We start from the raw sequence: 18,480 nt of genomic DNA on the forward strand, positions 1-18,480 counted from the left end.
CAGATTACAAATCTGGAAAAGAACAGTCTCAAGAGTTTCTTGGTGGTCCATACAGATATCAAACCAATAACAGAGAAAATGTTGCTGCTGATACTAATGGTAGTAGTTGGGCCAGTATTTCATTGATGTTAGCAGTTTGGGGTAAAATGCTATATATTCCTGGATAACAAAATCGTAAAGATCTTTAAGAGAAGACTCACTGTCCCTCATTAGTCAAATGAAACTGCAAGATCACTCACTCAACTAAAGCCATATCTCAACTCAATTTAACTTTTTGAACTACAGTTTAAAATTGTTTTTAAGACTATTTATCTCACTAAATATATATATATGAAATTGAACACATAAATCGGAATTCCTGCCAGAAATGTGCTCATAACAGATCAGGTTACTTATCAAGTTACAGAGCTCATATGTTTGATGGTATGGGAAGAAACAGCTCTTCTGATTGCTATCACTGTAGCTAGAAAGAATATTCCTTTGAAATGGGTGGGCTATGTTCCTTCTAATTTTAAATCTTCCTGAATTTGAGTCTTCTTATATCATAAATTTTTCATAGGTCAGTTAGCACCATTTTTGTAAAAATTACCAAAATTTCTACATAAACTGCCTAAAAGATATGACCGTTCATCCTTTGACTAAAGACTAGAACACAATATTCTTTGCCTTGTTATTTATGCCATTTCATATTTATTTTTTGTACACACATTGACCCTCTTGGGGTAATCTGATCTTCGAAGGCACAAGGGTCTGCCCACATGGATCTGACTGCAGCAGCAGATACTTTTTTTAGTAGTTGTGTTTTCATAGTACTTGTTTTTCCAGATATATGTGGATTTACATCATGCCTGCAAGTATCATCTTAGTTTGTTTTATATATTACATAGGCTGTTTGAAAAATTCAATAAAATATCTTAACTAAAAACAAGGTAAATCATGACATCTTTCTACTGTTAAAAAAAGTCAGGAAGAATTTTAGTAGATAGAGGGAAATAAAAGTTTTGGTCAACTTCGTATATTGTAAAAGAATAAAGTGTACTTTTTTCTCTTGCATCTTATCTTTAAAGTATTTGTTTTGTCTATACTCATTGTTCTTCCTGTACCTAACCAGCTGACTGTATTTCTGAACAATAGGTATAATGTAAGACTAAGCTCCATTTCAGTAAAAGCGTAAGTGCAAATACAGCTACAATAGCAACTACCATTACCATTTACAATCCGGTTTTGGAAGAATTAAAGAAAAATTATAATTACCAGTTTATAAGAGCTTTTGTTTAAAAGTCATAATTATGGTTACTATTGCTAAGTCACTGACTTCACAACGTCTAAGAGCAAGCTTCTGTAACTTTTTGTGCATGTATTCCCATCAACTTTCATGGGACTATTGGAATGAGTAAAGATTGCACAATCAGGACAGAAATGTACATATGTTGCTCCTTTTATTGGGAGTTCTGAAAGGAATTTTTGTAAATAAAAGCCTCATCTCCAGCACTGATACCTTCCACAAAACTACAATAAAGGGCAGATAAAGCCTAGAGACTGCTGGGAAACTACCAAAAAATCTTCAGCTAAAAACAGTCAATCATTAAGACCAATAATCTGCCTCTGTTGTCTGGAAATTTGGATTGCCTGACACACTGCACCAATGCGTTAGTACTAATGGCAGAAACTTCAACTCCGTTCTAGGGAGCTGCATAATAGTCCTGTTCGAACAGACTGTAACTATCATCCATTTCCTTGATTTCTAAACAACATACATATAGTTTGGTAAGGCATAAGAAGTGTTTTACTACGCAACACACACTTCTCCTTCACTAAACTGTTCCAGTGATGAAAGGAAGAAAGAAACCTACCCAATATGCAGAATACATCAGCAAGGATGGAGGACATGTCATCCCGAAATTCCTAACAAAAACAAAAAAGACAGTAAATGCAGGAATACCACAATGTGTCATTAGAATATTTTAGTCTATTGTTTTAATAAAGAAATAGAGTCTTGACAGAAATGTAAATTTAGATCCACTAACATTACTCTTGTTAAATCAATGAACAGGAGTGGTTTAACTATCTATTGTGCCTGATGTGTGTGGTAAAATACAAAAGAAAATATTAATACAAAGGAAACCATTATCAACTGAGCTGAAAAGTACTGAAAGAAAAATCCAAAGACAGTTAAACTCATGTCTGAGGGTATGGCATAAGTTTTAAAAGTGCACTGAATTAGCAATGCTATTATTAAAGGTTGACAAGGCACACTCATTGTAAGTCCCTGTTTTCAAGTGCTTCTACAATTCAGTTTTGGAACTAAGTATTTTATATTTATTCTTCAACCCAAAGATGCCTTTTTTGGGTGCACAATTAAGATTCAATTAACCTGGTTTTGGTTCTTTTTGTTATGCTAAGGTATGGTGATACACAGTTGAATAGAAATGACATTCTGCATGCCTTAAGAATATTCCCTTGCCTGAACAGCATATTTAAGAATATTTTAAGCCAGCTAACTTTGAAAAAGTTTTGATTAATAATCAAATTTAAAATTATTTTAAGAATGTACTGTGCATCAACAGTACATTGATTTTCCTAAACATAAACATCCCAAGTTTACAGTTTAAAACAGGTCCACAGCCAGTTGTATTCATTTTGATAATTATTCAAAACTGTAAAGTGTCACAAACAATTTGAAGTTCTGACTTTTGCACTTACAAAATCTGAACCATAATATCGTTTTTAACTTATATAAACATATAAAACACACATTTCATTAAAGTTAAAATGACTGAACACCGCTTAACAACAGTGACTGTTTCAGAAGCGGTGTAAATAAGGGGTGGACTGTCAAAGGCACAAATGACAGTCGGGTATCCTAAGTCAAGAGAATGTAGGTACCCTAAATGTCATTTGTGCCTTTGAACATCTCCCTTAATTTCTAAATTAAAAATCAGAGAATTTAAGAAATGGCTTCATGTAACAAATCATCTGCCAAACTGACACCATACACTATGCACCCAAACACTAACACACAATAACTCCAGATCTTGGGGTTTCCGTTTCACAGTAGGACAGTGTTTCTCAAACTGGGGCCGCCGCTTGTGTAGGGAAAGCCCCTGGTGGACCGGGCCAGTTTGTTTAGTCCGCAGGTCCGGCCGATCGCGGCTCCCACTGGCCGCGGTTTGCCGCTGCATGCCAGTGGAAGGTGCTGGAAGCGGCGGCCAGTACACCCCTCGGCCCGTGCCACTTCCAGCAGCTCTCATTGGACTGGAGCAGCGAACCGCAGCCAGTGGGAGCCACGATCGGCCGGACCTGCGGATGCGGCAGGTAAACAAACCCGCCGGGGCGTTTCCTACACAAGCGGCGGCCACAGTTTGAGAAACACTGCCCTAGGATAAGTATATTGAAAAGTCAATGCCATATAAATCAGGGTAGATTTTAAAAAAAAAAATAAATTAAAAAAAAAGTTTGTTTTAAATTAAATCATACATGGTTTTCTTTTTAAAATAAATCTATTTAAATTTGAAATTGAGAATCTATGCTAATTACTAAACTTACTTTAAATCTATTATATCATTTAAATAAAAATAATATTCAAACAGTGTATGTTTGCTGCCAGAATGTAATGATATTCAAACTACTGAACTGGTGGAAGTTGTTGGGGTAGCCTATAGCAGTGGCTCTCACCAGGTGTATGTGTACCCCTGGGAGTACACAGAGGTCATCCGGGGGTACATCAACTCATCAAGATATCTGCTTAGTTTTACAACAGGCTACATAAAAAGCACAAAAGTAGTCAGTGCAAACTAAAATTTCATACTTGTTTATACTGCTCTATATACTATACACTGAAATGTAAGTACAATATTTACATTCCAATTAATTTATTTTATAACTGTATGTTAAAAATGAGAAAGTAAGCAATTGTTCAGTAATAGTGTGCTGTGACACTTTTGTATTTTTATGTCTGATTTTGTAAGCAAGTAGTTTTTAAGTGAGGTGAAACTAGTTTTGTGCATTTTTGATTGAATTCCAATTTCCATCCAAATACAGCTGGGCACAAATCCAAAACAATAATCATTTAGTAAATAAGAAATGCGTCACTCACCATTTTTTAACATAATAAAGTAGTAAAAACTTAAAATCTAATTAAGTGCACATTAGCTATACAATTATACAATATGAGAAAAATGTATTTAGATATAGCATATCCTTCAGGGTCAGCAAAAAGAAATACCAAAATTAGCAATAAAGGCTGTATTCAGTTGCAAATCAATATGTTTTAAAGGTTACCAACCAGTGAAAATCAACCTCTCCTTAGGAAAATAACTAAAAAGCACAACAGCCAAACAAAATTAAAACAGGTTATCTAAATTAATCCATCTTTTTCCCTCCCTCATAGCTTCAGTCCTGAGGTATTTTTAAATATGTTGGAAATTTAAGTGAGCTCCACATAAATCAGACCTAGCATTAGCTAAAAAGCCCACAGCGCTATTCTATAGCTACCCCAAACACCCACTCCTCCCTCCTGAACATTCTAGTATCTAAACTATTTTCTATAGTAAAAGTACCGATTGTAAAAACTGAAAGGCTTCGCTAGCATTGTGGGTACACAAAAGAACCATAAAGTTAAAAAATATCCAAACTTCCCAGTCAAGAATGAGCTTGCATTTGAGTACCATAGTCCCCCACGTATGTCTATAAAACATTTGTTTCTCTCTTCAGCTTTTCACCAGATGATCCTCAATATACATTCAATGAATACCATTTTAACCTAACCGTGGGAAATTTTCATTCATTACAGTGCACTTCAACAGGAAAGATGTAACATTACCAACATATTCTTTAAAGTGGTCTTGGCACAATAGTTATAATTGTGTATAAGTAATATTTGTCATTTCAGTGTTTTCATTCCCTCTCTCTTCACAACACATAGTAAACCTTAAACTTATGCTGAAACTATAAGGTGTTAATAGTCAAAAGTATCACCTTAATTTTGGGTGGGAAGGGGGGTAGGTGAAGGAGGTGGAGAGGGATAGAACAAGATGGGCAGAGTATCTGGCATGGAGTTACACTTCCAAGTCCACCTCCTCAAGCAGTGGTAGCTATGTTGGCAGGAGAGCTTCCCCCCCACTGACACAGCACTGTCCACACCAGCGCTCAGAATGGTGCAACTAACGTCACTCGGCGGGTGACTTTTTCACACCACTGAGCACTTGAGTTATACTGAACTAAGTGCTAGTGTGTACAAGCCCGAAGAGTAAAAGCAGTTTCTTTAGAAGTTTTAAGGGACTATGTCTGCAGGGTCTGGTGTGTTTCTGCTGGTTTACCATTTACTTTGACTTCCATAAGTAATAAGCTAACTAAAATATTAAATAAACCTACAGCAAGTAGTACAAATATATACTTACTATAACATCACTGAGAACATTAGAAGCTTGATCGTGCTTTAGGTTTCCCTTGACAACGTGATTTGCAAGCTCATACAGAGCCTGCTGGATATCTGTCAAACATAAAACATAGGAAAACAAGTGTTAGGTAATCCTTAGTCTAATTTTTAGGGAAAAACTACTTTTTTCCCCACTTCACCCAGATTATTTATTTGTATAAGGCAGCGTTCTGAGGTCCCAATCTGGCCTCACAGGACAAGACACTGTACAAGCACATAACAAAATATGGTCCTTGCCCTAGAGATTCTATGGAAAGAGAGTTAAATGCCATAGACTAAAATGGGATGCATTATTACACCAGTCTCATGCACAATATGAGTTTAACTGGCTAAAATTCAGCATAAAGACACATTTGCATAGTCCACATAAATTGGAGATTACGTCATGACAAAGGAAAAATACTATAATAAACTAAGTTGCAGCTATAAAAATTAAGATAATCAGTATTCACTTCTTTAGGTGGAAAATTAATAACTGAGTAACACTTTGTCAGGCTGAATACTTTGTAGAGAGAAAAATGGAGAAAAGCTTCTATGACTAGGTAATGTCACATGCTTCAGAGCGTTACATTAAATTGCAAAGTTCTTCACTGCTCCTTGGAACAGAGACTGTGTGTTTGGGGAGAATTATAGAACATTAAATACATGCTTGTTTTGTACACATGGTTCCAACAAGTTAAAAACAGATGGCTACAGTATTTTAAATGTATAGAGAATTGTCTTTAAAACACCTTATTACAGTGTGAGTAAATACATTTATAATAACTGATGTGACTAAAAGCCAAAACACAAAGGAGGTACATTTTCATTATGCGTATAATTATATTATAGGCCGGGGTGGCCAAACCGCTGTTCCTGAGCCACATGAGGCTCTTTTACAGGTAAAGTATGGTTCATGGAGGCCCCCCATTCTCCGCCTAGCAGACTGGAAGCAGGGGGGAAGCTTGGGGCGACAGGGTGGTGGGATTAGGGACTTCTGCCAGAGACAACTGGTACCTGTTGGGGGGAGCGGGGGCACAATTTAAAGGTCCCGCCCAACAGCTTGAGTCATGCCCTCCTAGGCATGCCCCCCTACCCTCAGCAGCCCCTCCCTGCAGCTCCCAGGTGTTAGCTCCCCGTGGAGAGGCAATGGCAAACACCTGGGAGCTGCAGGGAGGGGCGGGGAGAGGCAGCAGCAAAAGCAGAGGCTCTGCCTGCAGCTCCCAGCTATTTGCCACTGCCTCTCACTACGGCCGCAGCCCCCATCTTGCCAGATCCAGCAGCTGCCTTGCATGGAGGGGGCCATGCTGCAGCATGTAACTGGCCATGGCCGGCAAACCCTGGCAAAAATCGGGGGGTTGGGGGGGGACCATGTTACCTCATGTGTCCCTCCCCCTCCCCTACATAGCCTCTGGCTTCTGCCCAGCAGGGAGGGGGGCGGTCTCAAGGCTCCAGCCCAGCAGGGCTTCAGCAGGAGCAGGGCTGAAGCCCCAAGCCCCAGCAGGCGGCTCCTGCAGGGCTGAGGCCCCAAGCCCCGGCAGGCGCACCCCGGCTCTTGATTTTCTGAAGATTGTCGTATGCGGTTCGGAGGGTCAGTAAATTTGGCCACCACTGTTATAGGCTATGTCTACACTACAAGCTAGGGGTGTGATTCCGCTCCTCACCTCACACTCGCGCAGGCTCTCATTGAGCTAGTACCAATATAAATAGCAGTGTAGCCATAATAGCACTGGTAGTGGCCATGAAAGCACCGCTGAGTCGTAATGAATACAAAACCACCTGAAATTGGTGCGTATATATTTGGGAAGGCTCACCCATGTCTCCACAGCCACAACCAATGCTATAGTTTGGCTACACTGCTATTTATACTTGCGCTAGCTCACTGAGAGTTAGCGCAACTATGTGAACACTAGCAGGGGAAATCACACTCCTACCAAGCCATGTAGATATAGCCATACAAAACACCCGGTTGAAAATATTAAACCTCAACAGTGTGCTCAATAAGTACTGAGATCGTGGATCTTTTTGACGAAACCCAACTACTCTATACATTTGGGATTACAAAACTCTAACCTGAAGTTACATTAATAGCATGGAATTGTTTAATTTCAGAGTTGGGCAAAAAGTTCTTAATTTTCTTTGAAGTAGTATTTCTGATGAAGGAACTCTAATTCTTCAGAGTTTAAGCCAATCTCTAACTATTAGAATTCAGGAGGAGACCTAATGTGGGGACATGTAATCCCAACCCTCCGTACTGCAGCAATCCTACATCTTCCTCCAAAGCATATGGTACTGGCCACAGTCGGAGACACGATAATGAACTATATGAACCTCAGGTCTGATCCAATATGACAACTTCTATGTTCCTGTCCTCTGCTTTGAATCCCCATTCATTGATTACACTAATCTTCAAAATAATCAGTTAGTCAAAGTCAGTCACCTAACTAGACAGTCCAAGATATTTTTTCCAAGATCAACTGCAATATTGAGAAATGGCGTATCTTCTAAATAAATAATGGTATTATTTCAGAAGTAGACGTTTGAGGGGGTTGTTTAAATTTTGGGTGGATATTTAGGATATTTGAAATATATAATTCAGATGCATTTTATAGTAGGTCAACATATGCTCCAGAAATAATTTAAAAAGTTTGATACCTTAGTCATCAGATGAGACAGAAGCATACTCTATTACACTTACAGACTTCTCAGCTTAAATCTCAACTTATTCTGAGACAGAAACAGCATCTGGGACACAGACTGTCCTATTTGCTTGTATAGCACATACCCCAATGGAACCATAATCCTTGATTGGTGTTTCTAGGACACTACAATAATAGTCATCAAAATACAACTAAATAATTTTAATATATAAGGGAAGCAGCAGTTGAAATTGATATAGAACTTACTCAGAATTTTAAGAAGTGCTGGTAGTAACAATTCACACAAAAATAATATAAATTAATCACAATTTAATTCCTTTTTTTATTGAAAGCACCATTGTTGTATCTAAGCATCTAAAAAAAAAAGAAAATTTAAAGTGTTTTGTCTTCCTCAAGCTAATTTATCTTCTGAAATAGATAACTAGGAGTTCCCCAGTAGACTGTGGGCCTGATTTCCTCTCACTAGTTTTATAACACAAAACACTGATTTAATGGAGTTATTCCCATTTTATATCATTGCGAGAGCAGAATCAGACCCTTCTATGTTTTAATTGAATGAGAATTGTTCAATTATAGAGACTGCATAAATTTCAATTTTTTAAGTATGTCACCAAATCTAGTAACTTTCCTCAATCAGAAGGAAATAGACAGCTTTATAAATTTCAATGAAAGTTTGAATCTCAAGTTTATAAAAGTCAATAAAGGAAGATGATGATTGAAAACAGCTCATTTTTGGGCCATCAGCCTTCTATTAAAACAATTACTTATTCTAAACATACCTGGGAGTTAAAATAAATTTTTGCAATTTTACTTATTTGTTTAACATTAAATACTTTTTATTTTGCAAAATTAATTAAATCACATTTGTGTTTCAAAATAATAATCCCCTCTGCTTTTATCGTTTCCCAAGGCAACTGTTTTAACAAGATCCCCAGACATCACCTAAACAAAGTAAGCAGCTTTGCAGCCTCCATAATATTGAATCTTTCCTTTCAGGGAATCATACAGAGCAAATAAAGCCAAAATTCAATTTTTCTTGTTTATGTTGCAAAATTATGCTTTTTTATTTGTCCTTGGACATTTTAATCATTCTAATTCTTAAAGCTCCCCATCAAAATTGTAAATACACACATTTTAGAATGAACGTTAAAACCCTTTTTAAAATTGGAACTTTAGAAACTAAAACCGGCAATATATTTACCCAAGGAAGACAGAATTGGAAACTAAGAACTATAACTCTATAGGAGCAAACTGAACAATATGATTAAGAGTTTATACTTGCATTATTAAGCAGCTACTTCTGTACATTCCAAGCATTTCTTATATTCCTAATTACTTGTTAGAATAAAACTCAGCTCTCCACAAAACGTAAGCAGTTGAGCTTTGCATATGGAACTTCACAAGGAGTTACTATGAAGAAATCCACCTCCCTAACCAAAGACTGGTTGCGGGTCTGCAAAGCGCTCCCTTCACATACTTCCTGTGTGAATGTTTGAGATTAACTGAATCTGTGTAAATGGATATCCTCCTGGCTGTATGCACTGAGCTCCCCCCTCCTTATTATGCAGCAATCACCATACATATTGACATTCCATCCAGGCACACATTTGGACCCTGATCAATTTCATATATATACACACTCCAAGTATATTGGATGATATCAACTTACCTCTGAAAGTCACATTTTCATGGCTTTTATTTTCACTAAGCGTGCGGCATAACTGCAAACTGAAAAGAGAAATATTCTTTATACAATTTCAGTTTTCAAAATCAGTCATGAAGTTTAGTTACAAATACAATTATATAGTACTGTTTGCTGTTCTATATGTATCTAGTTATTTTAGATTATTTTGACAAGCCAAACCAGTTGAAAACCAAAACATAATCTTTATTCAATACTTAAAGCTAAAATTAGGATCTTAATTTAGAAAAGTTACAAATGTAGCAGTACTTCCATACACCAGCTTCTGGATTGCCACGCTTTCTCAGCACGACTGCCAGAAAACTGAGAAATTAAGGCAATATAAGGACATAAAAGTAGGCAAGAAAGCACTGCCATTTACATAATATCGTTAAGAAGTGACATGCATGTATCTTTCCAGTGGCCATTATTGAACTTTTGCCCATATGTATGTTTGAAATATTTGTTCACGTTTTAATGCTAGGCATTCACATGATTTCACAGAACATAATCCCAGCAAGGGGGAGGAGTGTGCACACACTAAGTATCTATTTTAATCTTTAAATAAAAATATAAAAAAAGATGATTATAGGCTGGAGGGTTCTGTCCTCTAGATCAGTGTCTGGGTTATATTGTGCAAATCCCTTATTTTAAAAAATATGTCTACACAACAGCATTCTAAATAATCTTGTATCCATTTTAAAAACAAACACTGTTGTGAAAGAGAATACCTTGTGAAAGAGAAGACCTTACATATTTGTGAAAGAGAAGACCTTACATATTTTAAGATTTTTTTTTTGTTTTTGTTTTTGTTTTTTGTTAATAGCTATCTGTGCACCCAGGTGGGGCTTTGACTTCAAAAATGCTCCTCAAGGGTACCGGGATCTTCCTGCGCTGTTCTCACTGCAAGATCAGGCCCCAAAACATAAGAGCAAAGACCTAAAAAATGTGTAAATGCCTACATTTATAAAATTGTAGTAGACTGCTCAAATCAGATTTTTTTAAAGTTTGCAAGAGAACAATTATATTCTTGTAAGGACCACAACTTCAGATATTACAATTCATTTCAGAGTTTGAGAAAATTAAAAATGAAGACAGCATCAAAACTATGCAAATTCTACATTCTCTCATAAAGATATATAAAAACTCATAGCACTATGTTATAATGTAGATTATATATAAAAATATTAGGTTTCCTTGATATCATAACCAAAATTATATATTAACTCTTCTAAAGAAAGCTCATACAACAATCATAGCCAGTCACTCAGGCTGCTTGCAACCAATGCACACAACTCCCTTCCAATCTGGTCCAAACAGCTGTTCTATCAATCAAAGTATTAGGTGATTTTAACAACAAAAAGATACATATACTGTGTCAAACATTAAGAAAATGTGCAATTTCAAATGTAAATATAATGCAATAAGCAGGTTCACTGTACAGCTACACTATGGAAGCTTTCGTGCCACATAAAGTGAAGGTATGGCTCAAATTATTATGATTACTTTTTTATTGTTACAGAAAACACAATAGATTCTCTCTAACATATCACATAACATGGACAGGTCTATTTCTAACGTTGGGGCCAAGAAGCTTCTATTTCATTCTTTCACTAATGGTGAATTTTCTTCTATTCATTATTAACCAAGATAAATAGACCTTTAAAAGCATTTACAAAAATCAATATTTCTTCAAAAGAACTATTTCAGGCCATCTGATCTCAACCTAGTCTTTCTTCTGAGTCTACTGTGTATTTTCTTAAATATTAAGTAGATTAATTAGTACACATTACAGTCAGCCTATGTGCAGTCATTTCTACTTTCTGCTTAAAATTAACAGTCAAACTAAGTCCCTGATCCTACACTGGGATCCACTCAGGCAGACCCTTTGGAGCACAAAGTCCTTCCGATATCAGTTTTTATAATGGATCAACAAGCTGTGATGTTAATGGAACTCCACTGTGCGCTAAAGGGTCCACTTCAGCAGATCTTAGTGCAAGTTCAAGGGTTTTAAGTTGTTTCTGTACTACAGACAAATATAAACTCCCATCACACACGACACACTGAAACAAGACTCAAAATATCAAGAATGCTCTTTCAGCTCATCTTGAAGATCAACCCATTGTTTAAGGTGGCCAAAGAAATCATTAAAGCTACTCTGACACACTACACGATCCTGGATTAGTCTTTTAATTTACAAGAAAACAAAGGTGTCATTGTATAAGTTCAATGGACATGTCCGCCCAGTACCAAGCAGTGGCGAAACACACGCAAATAAGATATTATGGTATACTTAGAAGGGTTAAGATACACACATGCACACTCTGCGTGTGCATGTGAACGCGCACATATATAAAAATGACCTCACCGTGAACAATGTTCAGTTTGGGTCACCTCATTTAAAAAAAAAAACACAGGACTAAAATAAAGTTACAAGTGTGGGAGCTTCCAGGAAGATTAAGAGCAGTTAGTAAGAAAAGAAAAAGAAAGACCAGCACTAACTAACCTCTCCAAAAACAAGTGACACATAAATTAAAAGGCAAAAAATTTTAAATACTTTTTTCCAACATATAACTGGTATGTGAAACTCACTGATGCGAGATACTGATTGCGACAAATAGTTCAAAAATTGTTTAAGAAGGCCTAGACATTTACTGAATTGTAAAGAGCTAATTAAATTAGAGTTTATACTAGGGATGTACGAGTTTAACTGGTTAACCGATAAGCTTGATGCTTATCGGTTTCTGTTAACGATTAAACTCTGCCCAGGGTCCCAGCTGCCGTCCTGTGCGCCCAGGGTCCCTCCGAGCTGCCAGCCCCTTGGCCACCTAGCATCCCAGTGCAGCTGCCAGCCCCGCATTCAGGCAGCAGCAGGGACCCCTGGGCACAGGGGCCGGCAGCTGGGACCCATGTAAAACATGGGGGTGCTGCAACACCCCCCACATCCTAGTTCCTATGGGTTAACGTTTAACCGTGTAAACGATAGAAATTTAATCGGTTACATAGTTACTGTTTTTGCATGTTATTTACATCCTTATTTATAAAGCGTACAATTATAAATAATTATAAATAAGGGCTGTGAAGAATTTTTAGGAATCGGATGGCTGATCGCTTAGACTAATCTGTTATATTTTTATTTTTGATCGTAGCCATCTATGGATATGTCCAGAATCTTTATGATCTGTTATTTGAGTATTAATGTTTATGTCATAACAGTGTTAACTTTATGATTTAGTATTTTTCATATTGCTTAGAATAATACATAGATTGAATTGTCTTAATCTCTTTGTTAATGCTGACTATAGATATTGCATTTTTTAAACTTACAGTACCATGATCCACTCCATGTTTTTTGACACATCTGTCATACTTGTTTATCAAAATAAACAAAGACTCTTTAAAAAGTACAAAAGATCAGACTAGCTAGGATAATATTTAGGGCTGTCGATTAATCGCAGTTAACTCACGCGATTAACTCAAAAAAAATTAATCACAATTGCTCTCACTGTTAAACAACAGAATACCAATTGAAATTTATTACATATTTTTGGATGTTTTTCTACATTTTCAAATATATCAATTTCAATTACAACACCGAATACAAAGAGTACAGTGCTCACTTTATATTATTTTTTTATTACAAATATTTGCCCTGTAAAAATGATAAAGAAATAGTATTTTTCAATTCACCTCATACAAGGACTGTAGTGCACTCTCTTTATCATGAAAGTGCAAGTTACAAATGTAGGGTTTTTTTGTTATAAAACTGCACTCAAAAACAAAATGATGTAAAACTTTAGAGCCTACAAGTCCACTCAGTCCTACTTCTCGTTCAGCCAATCGCTAAGAGAAACAAGTTTGCTTACATTTAGGGGAGATAATGCTGCCCACTTCTTAATTACAATGTCACCTGAACGTGAGAACAGGTATTCGCATGGCACTGTTGTACCTGGTATTGCAAGATATTTACATTCCAGATGCACTAAAGATTCATATGTCTCTTCATTCTTTGGCCATCGTTCCGGGTGATGCTTGTTAAAAAAATAATGTGTTAATTAAATTTGTGACTGAACTCATTGTGGGAGAATTGTATGTCTCCTGCTCTGTGTTTTACCCGCATTCTGCCATATATTTCATGTTATAGCAATTTCGGGTGATGACCCAGCACGCTGTTCGTTTTAAGAACACTTTCACTGCAAATTTGACAATGCAAAAAAGATACCAATGTGAAATTTTTAAAGATAGCTAATCACTCGACCCAAGATTTAAGAATCTCAAGTGCCCTCCAAAATCTGAGAGGGATAAGGTGTGGAGCATGCTTTCTGAAGTCTTAAAAGAGCAACACACTGATGCAGAAACTATAGAACCCAAACCACCAAAAAAGAAAATCAACCTTCTGCTGGTGGCATCTGACTCAGATGATAAAAATGAACATTTGTTGGTCCTCACTGCTTTGGTCCATTATCAGACAGAACCTTTCATCAGCATGGACACAGGTCCTCTGGAATGGTGGTTGAAGCATCAAGGTACACGACTCTTTAGCGCATCTGGCATGTAAATATCTTAAGATGCCAGCTACAACAGCGCCATTCAAACACCTGTTCTCACTTTCAGGCGACATTGTAAACGAGAAGCGGGCAGCATTATCTTTTGCAAATGTAAACAAACGTGTTTGTCTGAGCGATTGGCTGAACAAGAAGTAGGACTGATTGGACTTGTAATCTCTAAAATTTTACATTGTTTTATTTTTGAATGCAGAGGGGTTTTATACATAATTCTACATTTGTAAGTTCAACTTTCATGGTAAAGAGATTGCACTACAATACTTGTATTAGGTGAACTGAAAAATACTATTTCTTTGGGGTTTTTTTGTTTTTTTTTTACAGTGGAAATGTTTGTAACCAAAAATAAATATAAAGTGCGCACTGTACAGTTTGTATTCTGTGTTGTAATTGAATATATTTGAAAATGATCTAAAACATCCAAAAATATTTAAATAAATTGTATTCTATTATTAACAGCGTGATTAATCAGGATTAATTTTTTTAATCGCTTGACAGCCCTAATAATATTACAAAAGCCATCAACTCTCATGCTTCAGAGCATAACCTCATCACCACACTTTTATACAGTATTATATAAGGAGTAATATATAGTGGGCTGTTTACTTCTGCCTTTTGAGCATCCAGAACCGATCACAGTCAAGAATCAAAATACTAAACAAGACAAACTATTTGGTCTGTTTCATTAGGGCAATTCCCAACTTGTAAAATGATGCTTAAGTATAGATAACTAATAACTTTGCCAACATATCATTTCAGACTGTGATCTTCCTGGATCTCATAAGCTACCCTACATTACCAGCAATTAATGAATTTTCTGTCTTCACCTTTTCTTCCTACTAACCATAGATTGTTCCCCAGACAATTCTTGGTTCTTATTTGAGTGAAAGCTGATATTTTGCTTCTGTTTTGCCCAGCCCCACCATACTTAAAAACTAAACATTGGCTTGAGAATAGGAGCTTGCCCCCAATGAAAAAGATGGGTAAAACAAGTTTTGCTAACATTTATCACTTAGCTTTAGTTGCTAGAATTACAGGTGTTGTCCTTCTACAGCTCATCCCCTTCCCATAGTTTATGAACTTAATCAGTCATGCTATGTATTTAATTTAGACTGCAAGCTCTTTAGAGCTGGATTCATGTCCTAGGTCTTCTGCAAAGCACTTAGCACCCTTTCTAAGCTTCTAATTCTTCATTTCTAGAACTGTTACAAAATATTTTTGAAGCATTTCATTTCCATATCTAAAATGAATGTAAAATGCAATCAATAATTGCTTTTCTTTATTAACAGAGGGGATTGGTCAGTGTTTCAGAATAAAAATTCTAACAAAATTACTCAGTATGTACTTCCAAGGAAACCAGAATTTTGGTGCACAAGAAATCTTCTGGAATGTTTGATAAAGATACAATTCTTCATTTTCAAAAAATTTAAAATGGTAACACTGTGATAAGCCATCATAAATGGACCAAAATCATTTTATATTCTGTTTTTGTTCACAGGCTAGACTAGAATACTTTCGTGTAACATATTTCTAAGATAGTCTGTCTTTTTGTTAGAAAATGGTTTAGCTGATCTGTATGAATCCTACAATAGTCAAAGACTAAGCTAATCCACCCCTTCTAAACTGCTGCAAATTTGCTTTTATAGCACTATAGAGTCTTCAAAACAATGCACATATCTTTACACAATCAACTATGAAATATCTCTCAACATTAGCTTTGTATTACCAACTATCATAAGAGGGTTTTCAAAAATGAATCATATTGAACAGTTTCCTGACTCAAACATGAGTAAGAACTGGACTAGAAAAAAATGGCAAGTCTCGACATACATGCCTTGTATGTGAAACCTATGTTATATAAAAAATACTGTGTAATTTAATGAACTATACCTATTTATATATTGTAATAGACATTGCTTAAGTATTACATTTGTATATTCCATTGTTCTTGCTATATACACACAAAAATTCGTAAACAATGGCTAATATACGGTCTCTATACTTATTCACTATCTTTCAAGCTTATTGTGAATTCAGTTGTCAACATAGAATCCTAAACAGGGAAAGTTAAAAAGGAGTTTGAACTTTAGTTTCTTTATAGACCCATCTACACTGCAGTTATTACTGTCAGGGGACCCTATTACCATACAGCTGTTTCTTTATTTGGTCATAATACAGTTTAGTTTTTAGTATAGACCAAAACATGTGTAAGCCATGGTTATGTCAAGCTTATATATAGCATGATGCAAGGGCACAGACAACAAGACTATTCCACTCCTTTCACTACAAAACGGAACAGGTCAAGGGAAGAATGGTGCTGTTTGCAGAGGGCTTCTACCTTCTCCATTCACCTCACCACCTCTTCCCCTCATCCAGCTTTTGAGAGGACTGTACAGCTGTGCCAATTTGAGTAAGGGAAATTAATGATGCTGTGAATACTATAATGTCTCACTGAAATTCACTACAAAATATTCTATGCTTAAAATTTAACTTTGAAAGTATCATCACTTTTAATAAATGGCAGAGAGATGGAAGTTTTTAAGAGCTCTTCAGATTAATCTACAATATTAAAAAACCTTCATCCCAAGTAACAAGTCAATGTTAAATTGAGGAGACTGTGAATTTCAAGTCAAACCTCTGGATCAGAGGCAACCCCAACACATAGTGGGCAATAAATACAATCAGGGAACCTGCCAAAGTGGAGACCTCTTAGGACTAGTGACAAGGCAGCTCTTTTCTCTGCCAAGCCCAATGGACCCAGAGGGACTGGGGAGGGTGAAGTGGAACTCTCTTGGCACACAAAGCCCACCCCGCGGGAGCACAAGGGAGGAATGAACCATCCACGGTAGTGACCACCCTGGGCTGGATCGGAGAAGAGACGTGGGCGTTAAATCCCTCGGATCGAAGGATTTCGGGGCTGGGGCCTTGCCGGGGATGCTCCGTATTGGGGCGCCTGACGCTTCGCCACAGGCGGAGACAGGCCAACTCGAGAGCCTTGGGCTCAGCCCCAAGAGCGGAGACGCTGGGGGCGAACGGGGGGCAACGCTCGGGGGAGCTTAGCCCACGGGCAGGAAGGGGGCGCTTGGGACCTGTGCACCCAGAGCCCAGCGAGCTGGGCCGGCGGAGGGGGGCGGGTCACGCCCCGGGGAGGGCGCTAGTGAGGGTGAAAGGGCGCAGACCCGGTAAGGGGCGCTGAGCCCTTTGGGGTGCGATATGGGGCACGCAGCCCAGAGCCCTGCCCTCTACCCACGGCGTTCCCAGCTCCCGGCCCCTCCGCCCGACCGGGCCCCAGACTCCAGCCCCTAGCGCCCGGCCGGCGGGCCCCGGACTCCAGCGCCCGGCCCCCTCCGCCCCCCGCACTCACAACTCGCTCTTGCCCGATTTCTCCCAGTTCTTTATCCACTCGGCAGGGAGCGCCCCCGCCGCCGCCATCTTCCCCGTGTGGCGCCGAGAGCCCGGATGGGGGAGCGACGGGCCGGGGTCAGAGGGGACGGGCCGGCCCGCCAGGCATGACGGGAAGCGGGCCCGGGGCAGCCTGGGAGAAGAACGCGCGCTCTCCCGCCGAGCGGCAGCGTAACACTCCCGAGTCCGCCTCCCCTCAGTGCGCGGCTGCTGCTAAGCCCCGGCCCCGCCGCCTGCCCGCAAACCTCCCCGGCCAGACAGCGCCGGGCCGAGCGCGTCCCGACCCCCCTCCCCCCGATACTCCGGCAACACCGGGCCCCCGACAACCCCCCACCAAAGACATCGATATCGCCTAACAGCGCCCCGCTAACACCTGCCCCCAGCACTCTCCCCCCATACACCAATATCACTGGGGCCCAGCAACCCAACCAATACATCCAGCCCCCTGCATCCACCCACTGAATACAAGTATCAGGGGGGTAGCCGTGTTAGGCTGAATCTGTAAAAAACAACAGAGGGTCCTGTGGCACCTTTAAGACTAACAGAAGTATTGGGAGCATAAGCTTTCGTGGGTAAGAACCTCACTTCTTCAGATGGCATCTGAAGAAGTGAGGTTCTTACCCAAGAAAGCTTATGCTCCCTATACTAATATTAGTCTTAAAGGTGCCACAGGACCCTCTTCCACTGAATACACTGAGCCCTTGTAATTCCCCTTCTAAATACGCTGCGCCCCCAGTAAGTTCCCCAAATACACTGGAC

At 38.5% G+C, this 18,480-nt stretch overlaps 1 protein-coding gene across 5 annotated transcripts in view; it reads right to left on the reverse strand.

Annotated features, from left to right (window-relative positions):
- Positions 1–17,788, reverse strand: part of THOC2 (THO complex subunit 2) — a 108,863-nt gene extending 91,075 nt beyond the window's left edge. For 4 of the 5 annotated variants that reach the window (XR_008446126.1, XM_054039011.1, XM_054039010.1 and 1 more), the window contains exons 1-4: positions 17,684–17,778; positions 9,746–9,804; positions 5,400–5,491; positions 1,854–1,905 (exon numbers count right to left, since the gene is read on the reverse strand). Coding sequence is in view for 4 of the 5 variants with exons in the window: in XM_054039011.1 (XP_053894986.1) it covers positions 1,854–1,905; positions 5,400–5,491; positions 9,746–9,804; positions 17,684–17,751 (271 nt within the window). In the remaining variant the exon portion in view is untranslated. Of the gene's footprint in view, positions 1–1,853; positions 1,906–5,399; positions 5,492–9,745; positions 9,805–17,683 lie in introns of all 5 variants that reach the window. The other variant, XM_054039012.1, reaches the window with a different exon arrangement.
- Positions 17,789–18,480: the final 692 nt, after the last annotated feature.

The sequence above is a fragment of the Malaclemys terrapin genome, chromosome 9, assembly GCF_027887155.1.
Source record: "Malaclemys terrapin pileata isolate rMalTer1 chromosome 9, rMalTer1.hap1, whole genome shotgun sequence".
In the NCBI taxonomy this organism is placed as follows: domain Eukaryota; kingdom Metazoa; phylum Chordata; order Testudines; family Emydidae; genus Malaclemys; species Malaclemys terrapin.